Raw genomic sequence first — 14,183 nt, 5'->3', positions numbered from 1 at the left:
ATAATTGCATACACATGCATGTATATATTTAACAAAAATATATTAGATTTATATAAAAAACATATATTTAATTTAATTTATAAAATAATTTAATATAAATATAATTTAATATAATAATTTATATATAATATAAATTATATATAAATATAGATGTATACATGTAAATATTTCTCAAATAAATACATGTAAGTGTGTGTATTTATATATACATAACAAATATACACAGTACGCACACATATATATTATGTAAACACAAACTTTTAATTTGGATGCAATTAATCGCGATTAATCGTTTGACAGCACTAATATATACATATATATATATATATATAAATTGTATTTATTTATTTACCACTGAACTTTTTTAGCCAATCATCTTAGCCTCAAATTACATAATGACACACTGATTGGCTGATGGACCCAGTACCCAACCCTTAAAGGCAGTAAACAAGGGAAAACTGTCTTTGGAGTCCCTTAAAAAAGAATAATACATATATATCATTTTGTCAACACAAGCAAATTAATTTTGAATGGTCACCAAGCAGCTAATGGGGCCATGCTAACCAGCTAAATCTCAGAACAACATCCTTTAAAGTTCTTGATGTCTGTGAGTATGTTCATGTGGCAATATTGTAACTCCACTTACAAGAGATGCCAATGAATCTGTCAAAGTCATTTGCTAAGCTCATTTACCACACAAAGGAAATGATCTCCAAAACAAGCACTATTTATTAAACCTGAAAGGGACCATAGGACACTCATCCTCACGTCTGGGACAAGAACATCAAGTTTGCCATGAACAGCTGCTGTGCTTTCAGTCTGTTGATGGGTGTTGCAGGTGAGGCAGACTCCGTCAGGGCCCTGATAAAGAGTTCTATCACCTGGGAGTGAGAGACAGGGGAAATATCTCTCATCTCGCTCTCATTAACGAATGGAAACACACCATTCATCAGGGGAGGCAGTTAATAATCACACTCAATCACATAATGACCAACTCATACTGAGCCATCATTATGGAAATGGAACCTGTATCGAAATCATCTACGAGAAAGCCCGGTTCCTTGAGGGAGAAAATAGCACAGAATACCCAACATCCAGTGCTATGTGGCATAAAACAGGTGAATTTTCTGGAAGTGATGATGTCCACTTTATAGGGTGAAGCATTTGTGAGATTTATGTAGTGCTGGTGGCAGCCAGATGGAATCACTTCAGTGATGAACATAATTAGCAAAGTCCATCTTAATGATTCGGAATGTGTTGAAATTCCCATCAACACTTTAATAACTCGACAGGCTCCCCATAATAATTGACTGTCTCTGTTCTTGGCAAATCTCTGTCAGAGCAAAGCAAAGAACATTAGCATTAAATATATAAAAAATATTGGACACAAACTGCATCGGTAGTAGGGCTGCAAGATATTGGAAAAATCTGACACTGTGATATTTTGTTTTTCTGCAATATATATATGAAGAGACACAGGAATTTTCACCAGATGACTTGAATAGCTATATTTGGACATAATGTCTCCCACTGGCCCCTGGGTCCCAAACGAAGCCCCATAATTTCCCCTCTCTACATTATTAACTCTGAGATCCCCACCTAGTCAGCCCCCTGTCACCCAGGACACCAGCATCTGAGCCCCCTTAACTTCCTCAACCCCCCATCACTGCTCCCCTGCTGGTCCGTACCCCCCTCCAATGGCCATAAGGCAAAAATTTCATGGACAACACACCTCTATCCAGGCTTCCAGCCACGCAAGCCCACTGTGAACCCATAATTACACTGCATTAAGGTCAATGTAATGAGGAAAGCCCTGTAGGACTTCACAGTGGAGCGGGAAGAATCGTGTAGGTCCACCTATGCAACCCTGTGGTACACCCGTGAGCTGAACTCCCAAACCATATGTTAATATTCTTCTAAAGCCTCTCTCATGCAGCGATAGTGAATCGTGATCAGTAATATGAAGCGTAATACTTTTTTTTTTTTCACATTAAATAATAAAAAAGGAATTAATAAGACACTGAAAGATACTTCAAAAATTGCGTTGTGGTCAATATGTTAGTGCTTTGAATGTGAGAAGAGCTGTGCTTGTTATAGAGGTATCAGGATCTTCTCTAAGGAAATGAGAGGTAAATATGAACTGACCTGCACATGATCTCATGGGTGAGGAGAACGCGACACATCTCTGGGTTTTTGTCTTGGCCTTCATAAAGGATTGGCTAAAGGAAGAAAGAGAGAGAAATGCATGTTTATTGCTAAATATAAAAAGTTTATCTAAGATATAATTTTTATACTAGGTAGAGCAGACTGGGGATGGTTGTCACTTTCACTTTTTGTTGTTTATTTATTTTTTAAAGGGATAGTTCACCCAAAAAATGAAAATTCTGTCATCATTTACTCCCCCTAAAATTGTTCCAAACCTGTATAAATTTCTTTGTTCTATTGTACAGAAAGGAAAATATTTGGAAGAATGTTTTTAACCAAGCAGATCTCGCCCACCCATTGACTACCATAGTAGGAAAAAAATACTATGGTAGTCAATAGGGGGCGAGATCTGCTTGGTTACAAACATTCTTCCAAATATTTTCCTTTCTGTACAATAGAACAAAGAAATTTTTCCAGGTTTGGAACAACTTGTGGGGGAGTAAATGATGACAGAATTTGATTGATTTGACAGTTTTACATACAATATGTTGGCTAAAAAAAATATTGCACAATTATTATCCAGGAAAAAAAGTTAATTTAATACAATGTGACACCTTACCCCAGAAGTGAATGAATGTGTTCACCCAACAGCTATTTATTTGTTTTTTATTTCAAAATATTTTTAAAAGTAATTTATTCTTGAAAGCGAAGCTGAATTTTCAGCATCAACACTCCAGTCTTCAGTGTCACATGATCATTCAGAAATCTTTCTAATATGATGATTTGCTGCTCAAGAATCATTTCTTCTTATTATCAATGCTGAAAACAGTTGTGCTGCTTAATATTTTTGTGGAAACCATAATACATGCTTTCAATACACTTTGGATTTCAAAAGAAGAACATTTATTTGCAATAGAAATCTTTTGACACATAAATGTCTTCATTGTCATTTTTTTATCAATTTAAGTCCTTACTGAATAAAAGTATATATTGTTTTATATATATATATATATATATATATATATATATATATAAACAGTACTTTTGAGTGGTAGTGTAGTTTGGAGGATAGTATTCACTTTTTAAAAATTGTTTCGAGACTTGGCCAACCCCTTCTTTAGCTCATCCTGAAACCAGTGATTGCTCAAGATAAATGTTTAGGATTTTGACACCTGGTCATTAGTCATGTTTTTGGTTCGAAGCATGCTGACAACTTTAACATATGCTAAAAGCTAAATCTGGTCATTGGCGGTTGGATGTATGCAGCGATCTGAGGGGGATCCAGACGCTGCTGGGGCTCATGTGGAGTAACAATCTTCCCGTTCTCCCCATCAGCATCCAACCCAAGCAGCCAGATGGCCAGCCAGGCCCCGAAAGAGAGGCCTCCTCCCAGGCATCCGTCATCAGGCTGTCATGCCTGGCCTGAATGACGGATGATCAGTGCATATCAAGGAAGTTAAAGGACTCACCCCCCTTCCAACCAGACCTCATCCCAATCACCAGTAAAGATGAATCCATCATAAACACACACACACACACACACTAAGGAACACAAAATACAATCCGCCTCAAACTATCCTCCATCTTACTCGACTCTGGTCAGTCGGCCAGACGGGGTTGACCCAATGCCCTAGGGAACAATACTTTTAGGATAACGACCACTTCTACATTATTGATCTTTCTCTCCGCTGCCTATGAAAGTCTCTTCCTCTTCATCACCATCCTCCAATTTTGTCGAAGGGGGAGGGGATTTGGTATCGGAGGGGGTCGGGAGGTGGATCGGGTCGATATTTATATATCATCGTTCTTGATTCACATTGCTGGCGCCATAGTAGTGGCCCCACCCCAGGTCTTCAAGCACGTCTGACTCCAGCGATATGGAATAGTGTTACAACTCTTCCATGAACTCCAAACACACTCTTTCCTGGTACGTTAATTAAGTCATCTCACCTTACAAGAAATAATTTGATTAGTAGAACAAAGCTATTTTGCAAAATTAATTTTGAGGAAATGTTCAAATTGGAGGCAGCATAGCTCAACCAAGATACTTCTCCCTCTTATTCTCAATTAGAAGAAAAACGTGTCCATTGTTGATCGATATTTGCAGCTTCGCTGTTGATGCACATATGTAAAGGCTGCGTGCGCGGGTAGGGGGGAAGGATTTTACGGGCGCGCACAGCTACAGCCCTTTTTTGTCATCGGGAGGATTATTGTCTCCAGCGTGTCGGCTCTGCAGCTACATTAAGGCCTATTGATTGGTCTCCGGGGTTGATGCTTTGTCGAGGAACTGGTTGCCATATTGATCTGAGACAGGCTGACACGTAGTGACAGTGGGACCTGCTGGGCTGGGGAAAGGATAGGCCATACGAAGACTGGAGGGGGTTGAAGTCTGGTCCATTTCACGATGGAACGAAGCATGCAGGTGCAGGACTGAGTTCAGGGTGTGAGAGGCATCTCTAATGGCACTTTTATTTGCACGTGGGGTCCATATCAAATGCACTTTAAGCCATGTTAAATTTATTTGTATAGCGCTTTTTACAATACACGTTGTTCAAAGCAGCTTTACTTTTTTAGAAAAGCATGACGTTATTGTTTATAATATCTTAATATCACCATGCCTTATAGTCGCATTTAGCAGATTAGAGCTGAGCGTTAATATAATTTACATTATACAGGCAATCAAGCAGTTGAGATTTGTTATACACTATTTATCACTTTACGTGAATGTACTGTATGTGTGCAGATAAAGTTGTACATACTTATCCTTAAAGGGTTAGTTCACCCAAAAATGAAAATTCTGTCATTAATTACTCACCCTCATGTTGTTCCAAACCTGTAAGACCTTCATTCATCTTCAGAAAAACAAATTAAGTTCTTTTTGATGATATCTGAGAGCTTTCTGTCCCTCCATAGACAGCTACGCAATTTAAATTTTGATGCTTCAAAAAGTTCATATAGAGATCGTAAAATTAATTCATGTGAATTGAGCGGTTTAGTCCTTTTTTTTTTTTTTTTTTTTTTTGAAGAGACTTGATTGCTTTTTATGATGAACAGATTTAATTTAGGCTTTTACTCACATATAAACATTGATCAGCGAACATAAACAGAAGCTCAACTGAATCTGAATGACGCATGAGAACAAACCTCTTGCGAAAGCTCAAACATGCTGCGTAACACAAGAGAATGAACCTCATTGGTTCTCGTACGCATCAAGCAAACATGCTTGAGCTTCTGTTTACCACAACTGATGTGTGAGTTGATGAATGTTTACATGTGAATATAAGCCTAAATTCAAATCGAAAGTCTTAGGGTTTGGAACAACATGAGGGTTAGTAATTAATGACAGAATTTTCATTTCTGGGTGAACAAACCCTTTAAAGAGATGGCTGATAATATAGTTACATTTTGTGACAAAATATTTGCTATAAACTATATATTGCTTTACATGAATGTACTGCATGTATGCGGCTGGATACAAGTTGGATAGTTATACTCGTTACTCGTCCTTCGGATGAAACGTTAAAATGAGGTCCTGACTCTCTGTGGTCATAAAAAATCCCAGAATGTCCTTCAAAAAAAATTAGGGGTGTAACCCCAGCATCCTGGCCAAATTTGCCATCCTAATCATAGCCTCCTAATCATCCCCATATACTATATATACTGTTTGGCTTCATCACTCTGTCTCCTCTCCACCAATAAGCTGGTGTGTGGTGGGAGTGCTGGTGCAGTATGGCTGCCGTTGCATCATCCAGGTGGATGCTGCACATTGGTGGTGATTAAGGAGATTCCCCCCTTACATATGTAAAGTGCTTTGAGTGCAGAGAAAAGTGCTATATAAATGAATTATTATTATATACAACTTTATATAGAGAACTGTGGATTTGCAATAGAGTATATATTGCTTTATATGAGGATATTGATACTGTGTGAATGCAAGTAAAGTAGGACGTACTATATACAACTTTTAATAAATCGAGTGCTAATATAGTTAACATTTATCAACGATATGACAATCAAGCAGTTGAGATTTGCTATATAGTACATACCGCTTAGCGTGAGTATGCATGTATCCAGGTAAGGTCGGATATACTTTTTATAAACATTACTATGCAACTTTCAGAGTGGAGAAGAATTAAAAAACAAAACAAAAAAAAAACATTGAAAATAAACTTAAAAATTGCTTACCTGTTTAGTCATGGAGTCTATTAATCGAACGTACAGATCCTGTTCTGTCCTGATACCTGCAAGATTAAATAGAATAAATATATATTAGACACAAAACCATTCATCTCGGATGCAAAAATGTTCTCATATGCTCTTCATATAATGCAATCCTGCTCAGTTGCATAGTAAAAAAATGTAATGTGCCATATTTCAACACAAATACTTGTAGAATCAAGTGTGTGTTCAAATTAAAAGGCTCTTTGAGCAAACAAAACAGAAAGCCAGCCCCAAACGCAAAGCCCAATTGTTTTGAAAAGTCGACATAAGGGGACTCATTTCTTATGAAAATCGTGGAAATTAATTTGTTTTAATATTCTTTTCCCTACAGTACGTTTATGCGCATTCTGTTATGTTTGTCGTGCTGACTGAGCTATTCCGCTAACGCTTCTTAGCAAAAACAAACTCGGCTCAGTTTTTCTATTATTTATGATCTTCCCGCCTTAAAGTGTGAGAGCTCGCATTTTCTCTTGCCCTGCTGTCTCTGCGCTGGTGGATGACAGAGAATCCACATATACAGACAAATCACTCATCACTGGCTGTTAGTATTACGCTAAGGAGAGCAAGAGAAGAGAACAGTCTTGTTTTGAGTCTTTGGTTCTGACTCTTCTTATAGCATACATGTTGAGTCAAACTTTATAATAACTTTCTTTTTAATTTTCAGATATTTCAAGGTGGCATTTTTAACTGTTTAAATGTACATTAAAGGAATAGTTCACTTCATTTATTCAACCTAATGTCATTCCAAATCTGAACTGAATGCATAAATGAATCAGTCAGGTTTTGGGAAAAGGATGAACAGATTTATTGAAAAAATCCAACTCAAAAGAATTATTTGTTCATGAACTGGATATCGCTACTTCTCTTATAAATGACAAAGATATTGCATGTATTCAGAAGACCTGAAATATTGTACACAAGTTGTTGGATCATTTCTATGATACTTTTATGGAGCTATTTCATTTTTTTGAAGCTTAAAAGCTCATAATTCATTGTAAACAAAACGCGACCAGGATTTCTCCTTTTGTGGTCGAGCGAAAAAAGAAAGTCATATGGGTTTGAAACAACATGAGGATAAATGATAACATAATTTTAATTTTTGGGTGATAATTCTTTAACTGAAGATCTGTTAAGCATTGAATAATGTAACAATGTTTAATGAAAGTTACTTTAAAGTGTTACTATGACTGTGTAGGTCAATAAATTGTTCTTAAAAAACACCTACTTAACTTTTGCATATATTATGCAAATATGAATATAATATTTATATATATGTTTTTGAAAGAAGCCTCTTATGCTCACCAAGGCTGCATTTATTTAATCAAAAATACAGTAAAAATAGCAATACTGTGAAATATTACAATTTAAAATAACTTTTCTATTTTTAATATATAATATATTCCTGTGATGCCAATGTGCGTGTATTATAAATCACTATTTAAATGACTAATATTGACATGTGTAACATCATACCTGCTCTGACAGATGTAGCCAGTCTGTATGTACTTACTAAGAACTAAGAGCTAAATGAGACCATGTTTAATGTGTCTGTGTGGGTGAGTAGCGTGGAATGACATTAGACATGAGCGTAAACTGTGAAAGGGTGGCAAATGTGTTCAACAGCATGAACTCTTCTCAGGATAAACAGATGGAGCTCTCAAATACTCTCCCAGATGTGATGAGACATGTTGCATGATTGTGGTTACATATCGTTTACAGTTGGCCCCGCTCTGCCTCGCAATATGTCTTTGTTATTGATGGGATATGGAAAAGGTTTGGAGGAGCAGTATGGGCCTCACCGTTGCTGTAGAGAAGCTGTAACCTGTAGTGGATGCCATTGTTGGTCTTCTCACCATTGTATTCCTAAAAGGACACAAAAGCAAGTAGGACAATGTATGAGAATCAAAAACAACATACATATACATACTGTAAAAACTTACTTTCATGATTTGCTATCACAACATTTTTTCTTTTGTCAAATCAACTTCAATAATTAATGTGGTTCAGATAGCTTAATATTCTGAGTTTCTGTTGATTAAATCAATCGCCTTCATTGTATTAACTCAAATTTTTTATTTCAATAAACTCAAAATTTTAAGGCAACCAGGTAACTTACTTTTTTAAGTTAACCCAACAATTCTTTTTTACAGTGTGTACTGTGTTTATTGGGGTCATTTATTAAAGCTTTTTCCATTAATCTCAGCACATTGACCTTCAGATCTGAATTGTGAATGTCATGGTAATGACTCTGATCATTATGACATCACTACAACAATGATGACAATTAGCAAAAATTACAACCAAATAAGAATACATTCACAACTAGATGTTTATTTATTCAGGTTTGACAATCCACTCTTACTTACAGTCTTGAATACAGTGCCGGTCAACAGTTTGGGGTCGGTAAGATTTTTTTACAAAAAAAAAAAAGTAAAAAAAAAAAAAAATCAAATTATATTAATAAAAGAAATATTTTAAAATGTAACTTATTCCTGTCACGTCAAAACTGAATTTTCAGTATCATTACTTCAGTCTTCAGTGTCACATGATCCTTCACAAATCATTTTAATATGCTGACTTGCAGCTCAAGAAACATTTCTTATTATTACCAATGTTAAAAATTGTTGTGCTGCTTAATATTTTTGTGGAAACAACAGTATGATACTTTATTTCAGGATTATTTGATGAATATAAAGTTCAAAAGAACAGCATTTCTTTGAAACAGAATATTTTGTGAACTTATAAATGTCTTTATTGTCACTTTTGAGCAATTTGAAGTATCCTCAATGCTCAATAAAAGGCTTTTTTTCTTTTTTCTTTTTAATCTTACTGACTTAGTTTGAAGGCTTACTTCAAGTCTTTCGTGAGAACCAAAATCATTCACTCTGAAATTATTTCGAAATCACAGCACAGGAACTGCAGTGCATCCAAATGTGAGCCTATTTGATTTCACTCTTTGGACTAAGATCGTGTGAGGTTTACATTTAAGCATCACATCCAGGCTTCAGGTGAGTTATTTCCCCCTGATGTAACATCAATCCAATGAGACGCAGGAACACGACACACCCACACATGTCGTCAGTCTTTCTCTATCTCCTCACTGCCAAGTTCAGTGGTAGCGTCTTGGCAGCAACCCAGGGTGGAGTGGAGGAGTGTGTAGGGGGATGCTGGGCGGGGGTTATGGCAGAGGTGAACGGACAGTGAGGACAGAGCGCTGACCGTGCCAGCTGGACCCCGTCCCACATGATGGTGGGCGGAGCTGTTCTCTGTAACCTTTTACTGAGAACAACCCCCCGACACACACACCGCGGGGTAAGCAGGACTACCCTCCGACACACACCGCGGGGCTAGCAGGTACAAACACACGACTACACTCCAGAATGGAGCTAGTGGTACCGTGAAGGGGCGATTTTTAGAGCAACGCTTTGGGAAAGAGCAAGATTTATTCCCATGATGCTAATCCTGAGAATCAGACTCAGAAGAAGAATAAAATAATGTGAGGTAATATATGCTAAACAGTGTTTTCTTATAAAAGCTTAATATTTTATAGTAAAATTTAATTAAAAATGATGATGCTTTAAAGTTAGTAAGAACATTTTAAATAATATTGTTAATGCACTTCTTATGAAAAAAAGTGGTCTCATTGCTGCCCCCTAGATGTATTATTTGGTACTGCTACTATTGAGAATGACAATATTGTGTGTGAGATAATGTGAGTGTGAAGCCCTGAACTTAGATCTCATGCATACACACTGCATCCACACAACAACAACAACAAAAAAATAATTTAATATATAATAGATTTAAAAGTAATATATATACATACACACACATATATATATATATATATATATACACATTGTGCGGATTGCTGCAATTCTTACATTGTTGCAGAGGGTTTGGGAAATGTTAAAGAAATTGTTGGTGTAGTTTTATAATATTAACAGCATCTAGGAATGATACATCCAAAACACAAGATGATAATTTCAAATAATGAATGTGTATGATCAAAAAGTATTTATTAACATTTTTTTGGTTAATAAAACTTTTTTTTTTTTTTTTTTAATTAAACAACTTTATATTAAACATTGTTGAGGGGGGTTTGGAAAATGTTTAGGAATTTTTTTTTAATGTTACGATATATTAACATATATTATTATTTATTACTTTTAACCTACAAAAACTACAATCAGATTAATTTCTAAAAATAAACAATGATTTTAACCCATGCAACAATAAAAATAAAACTAATCAAAGTGTGAGATGACGTAAAATCTTTATGTCTCAAAATTTTAGGTTTTCAAAGATTTTAAAATAAAATCTATGAGAACTTTTCAGCTTTATCAGAATTATTTCTAGGTTTTATTCTAACACAACTTTTTTTCTTTATTTAAAAAAATGCATCTACAAACAATTATACCATACAGTACATTCTTAGCATGTTCTCTAAGTTCAATAAGCAGCACCCCAGCATATCACAAATCCTGTTGCGTTGTAGAGCGGCGGCTATTAGTGACAGAGTGCTTACTTTGTCTTTTTCCACAAAATCCACGTAGGAGGTTCTCTCGATCTCGACGGGTTGTCCCTGCCGGTCATACAGGGCCAGCACAAAGTGGAAGAAGTTTGACTTGCGCAGGTTCGATGGAGGCTGCTTCTCATAATGGGCTCTTGCCAAACCCACACCACTACAAGAGAGAGAGAGAGAGATGGAGAGAAAGAGGCAGAGAGATTAATGTACTGTAACCCAAATAATCCCTCAAAATATGAGCTTGCAGAAAGATGAAGTGGCAGTTTCACATGAACTTTTACAAATAATATCACATTGCATATAAATATATAACGGCGTGTTGTTGAAAAGTCACCGCAATGTCTACATCGATGTCTATCGATGTCGCAATGTCTACAAGATCTGCATGTGAATCACAACATTTTTCTACATGGGAATATGCAAACTCCCATGTATACTTGTACGACAATCCCAAATCAAATCCGTAAAATGATAAAGACAGGAAATACTACAGGAAACGCAAACAAGCTGTTACAAAGAGAGATAACAGGACATTACTGAGAGGTGTTAGAAGAGAGATATTTGGCTTGTTTTCTCATGCCCTGTGTGTGCCATGAACTCTATTGTCTGCCCCTCTCTGCTCTGCCACCTCAACAATTGGAATCTGGCGCGGAGCGGGGACCCCAGAAGGCACCGTCTGCCTTTGCGGCTGCCAAACGCTACTGGGTACGGCTCGCCTTGGCAACTGCTGCGTTCCTCTTTCCCTGACCTGTCAGTCAAACCTGCTCGGGCCTCCCTAGGGTTCAGCCGATAGAAGCTTCCATCCTGACTCGCGCACTTGAGCATCGATTAGAACGCGTGGCAAAGACGGACTGACAGAGACTGAGGATCCTCCCGCAGCCTGAGAGAAGGAGGCCCGCACCTCTACGCCAACCCTACACGTCCACCTATCAATCAAACCGTCAGCCAAAGTCCACTGATGCAAGCACTGATCATCTTCCCATACCTGGATCAGTGGACACATGGTCCTCAGAGAGAGATGAAGGCCTGAAGTAAAGGAAGGAAGATTAAAATGCAGGTGATCTGTATTTTTAATAGGGTGGTAATGCATGCATCCCTTCCCTCAAGCAGAAACTGACATCAAGCACTCAGTCTAACTCGAACACTTTTTCCACATTACATTTTAACAAAGAAATGTGACATGTATTCAAATATTAAATGATAACAACATAATAAATAATTATAGATAAATATTTATGTATTTATTTTAGGGCTGTCAAACGATTAATCGTGATGTGTTTGTACTGTGTATATTTATTATGTATATATAAATACACAAAAATACATGTATTTGAGAAATATTTACATGTATATATATTTATATATAATTTATATGATATATAAATATAAATATTTTATAAATAAATATAAAATATTTTTGTTTAATATATACATGCATGTGTGTTTATTTATATATACTATATATATATATATATATATACATAATAAATATACACAGTACACACACATATATTATGTAAACACAAACTTTTATTTTGGACGCGATTAATCGTTTGACCCACACTAAATTTATGTATGTAAAGGTGATGATGTACCAATTAGTATCGCCAAAAATAATGACTTGTTTCAAACAGGTTTCCCGAACGCATCTGCCATTGGTTGCCAAACAGATAGTCCCGCCCCAAACGCACATTACTGATGACTATTTCTAATAAATGCTAAATGAAAAAAAAAATGTATCATATTTTCCAAACAAATTTAAGCAGCACAGCTGCTTTCAAATATAATAATAAGAAATGTTTGTTGTTGTTGTTGTTGTTTTTTTTTGAGCACCAAATCAGCATATTAGAATGATTTCAGAAGGATCATGTGACATTGAAGACTGAGTAATGATGCTGAAAATTCAGCTTTGTCATCACAGGAATAAATTACATTTTAAAATATATTAAAATGGAAAACAGTTGTGTTAAAATTATAGTATTTTTACTGTGTGGCATTATGTAGTCTTTTAGTGTATTTTTGATCAAATAAATGCAGCCTTGGTGAGCAGACTTCTTTCTTAAACAACAAAAACGGAGAAAGTATTTTAACATAATTAATAGAAAAAATTGCATCACCTTTAAGGCAAAACAAATGCCCTGTAATATTTATAATTCCCTAAATCATTAAATGAAAAAGTGCGTAATGTCCACAGACATAAATTGCAGCTGTCATTGTTAAGTCTGTTCATTATTTACTCGTTACCCTGACGAGGTGGGCCGAAATGCATTTGAATCTCAAAAATATGCTCATACATAAATATTTGTTCATCTGCTGGGCTCGGGGTGGGGAGCCAGTGTTTTGGAAAGCGGCCTGCTCTCTGTCTCCGCTCGTTGAGATATTCCCCTGATAGGACATTAATAAAGCCTGACCCCTCCCCAGTACTATTACCAGGGCTTAATGCTTCATTTGTATCCGAGCCTGGTGAAATCTCATTCGTGAAGTTGAGGTTACTACACTGAAGGCAAAAACAGCTTTCACAGAAGAGGCTGTGGGAGGGGGATTCTGGGAGGAGCACTTTTAAAGCGGATGACTTCAACGTAAATGGGAAATATGATCTTCTTCATCTGTAGTAATTGATTCGCAGTGAAGATCTTTAGCAGTCTGACTGGTCAGGGCGGTGCTAAGTCTGACAGATGCCCTCTAAATGCAATAAGAAAAAGGCATACAAAATAAGACGATACGACAAGATCACAATAAGATATTATATATTATATTATGCCAAAAAAAATGTTGTTAGTGGACATGTAACATGTCGATTATTTAGAAACACTTTAAGATTTTAGGTTCAAATTTATATGAATGATCCTTTTAAATTAGCTCCATGCATAATAATTATAAAAGAATTAGCAAATAATAATACATAAATATACTGTATACATCAACAGTTTGGGCCCGAATCCTGCATCTGCACTGCATGAAATGCACAAGCACATGTAAACACAAATTATCACCTTCACATAGGAAGACAGAAATACAAAATGACACATTTGTGGGGGAGATAAAGAAAAAAAAAACCCAGCATCACACTTAAACACACACGCATTGCATCATGAGCTCCTCTCCATTACTCCATCAGCTCGGTTACAAAGCCAGGCATCATGTTTCTGATGGGGTGAAGGAGAGAGACAGCGTTCCCGCACACTCTCGCAGAGCACGGATCTTTACGTGCAGGAAACGATCGACTCGGAAAGCTTGTTAGTGTTATTATTTTAATTATGTTGATTGCTGCCATATCCACTCCAGCAGT

General features: G+C 36.3%; 1 protein-coding gene across 6 annotated transcripts in view; it reads right to left on the bottom strand.

Moving 5' to 3' along the window:
- The window catches only part of LOC127494417 (transcription factor COE3), a 123,689-nt gene that overhangs the window by 98,013 nt on the left and 11,493 nt on the right, over positions 1-14,183 (bottom strand). For all 6 annotated transcript variants that reach the window (XM_051860314.1, XM_051860309.1, XM_051860310.1 and 3 more), the window contains exons 2-5: positions 10,895-11,051; positions 8,166-8,229; positions 6,331-6,386; positions 2,146-2,219 (exon numbers count right to left, since the gene is read on the bottom strand). In XM_051860314.1, coding sequence (XP_051716274.1) covers positions 2,146-2,219; positions 6,331-6,386; positions 8,166-8,229; positions 10,895-11,051 — 351 coding nt within the window. The remainder of the gene's footprint in view (positions 1-2,145; positions 2,220-6,330; positions 6,387-8,165; positions 8,230-10,894; positions 11,052-14,183) is intronic.

Source organism: Ctenopharyngodon idella, chromosome 14, assembly GCF_019924925.1.
Source record: "Ctenopharyngodon idella isolate HZGC_01 chromosome 14, HZGC01, whole genome shotgun sequence".
In the NCBI taxonomy this organism is placed as follows: Eukaryota; Metazoa; Chordata; class Actinopteri; order Cypriniformes; family Xenocyprididae; genus Ctenopharyngodon; species Ctenopharyngodon idella.
The sequence above is the reverse complement of the archived record's forward strand: the minus strand, read 5'-3'. Positions and strand labels throughout refer to the sequence as shown.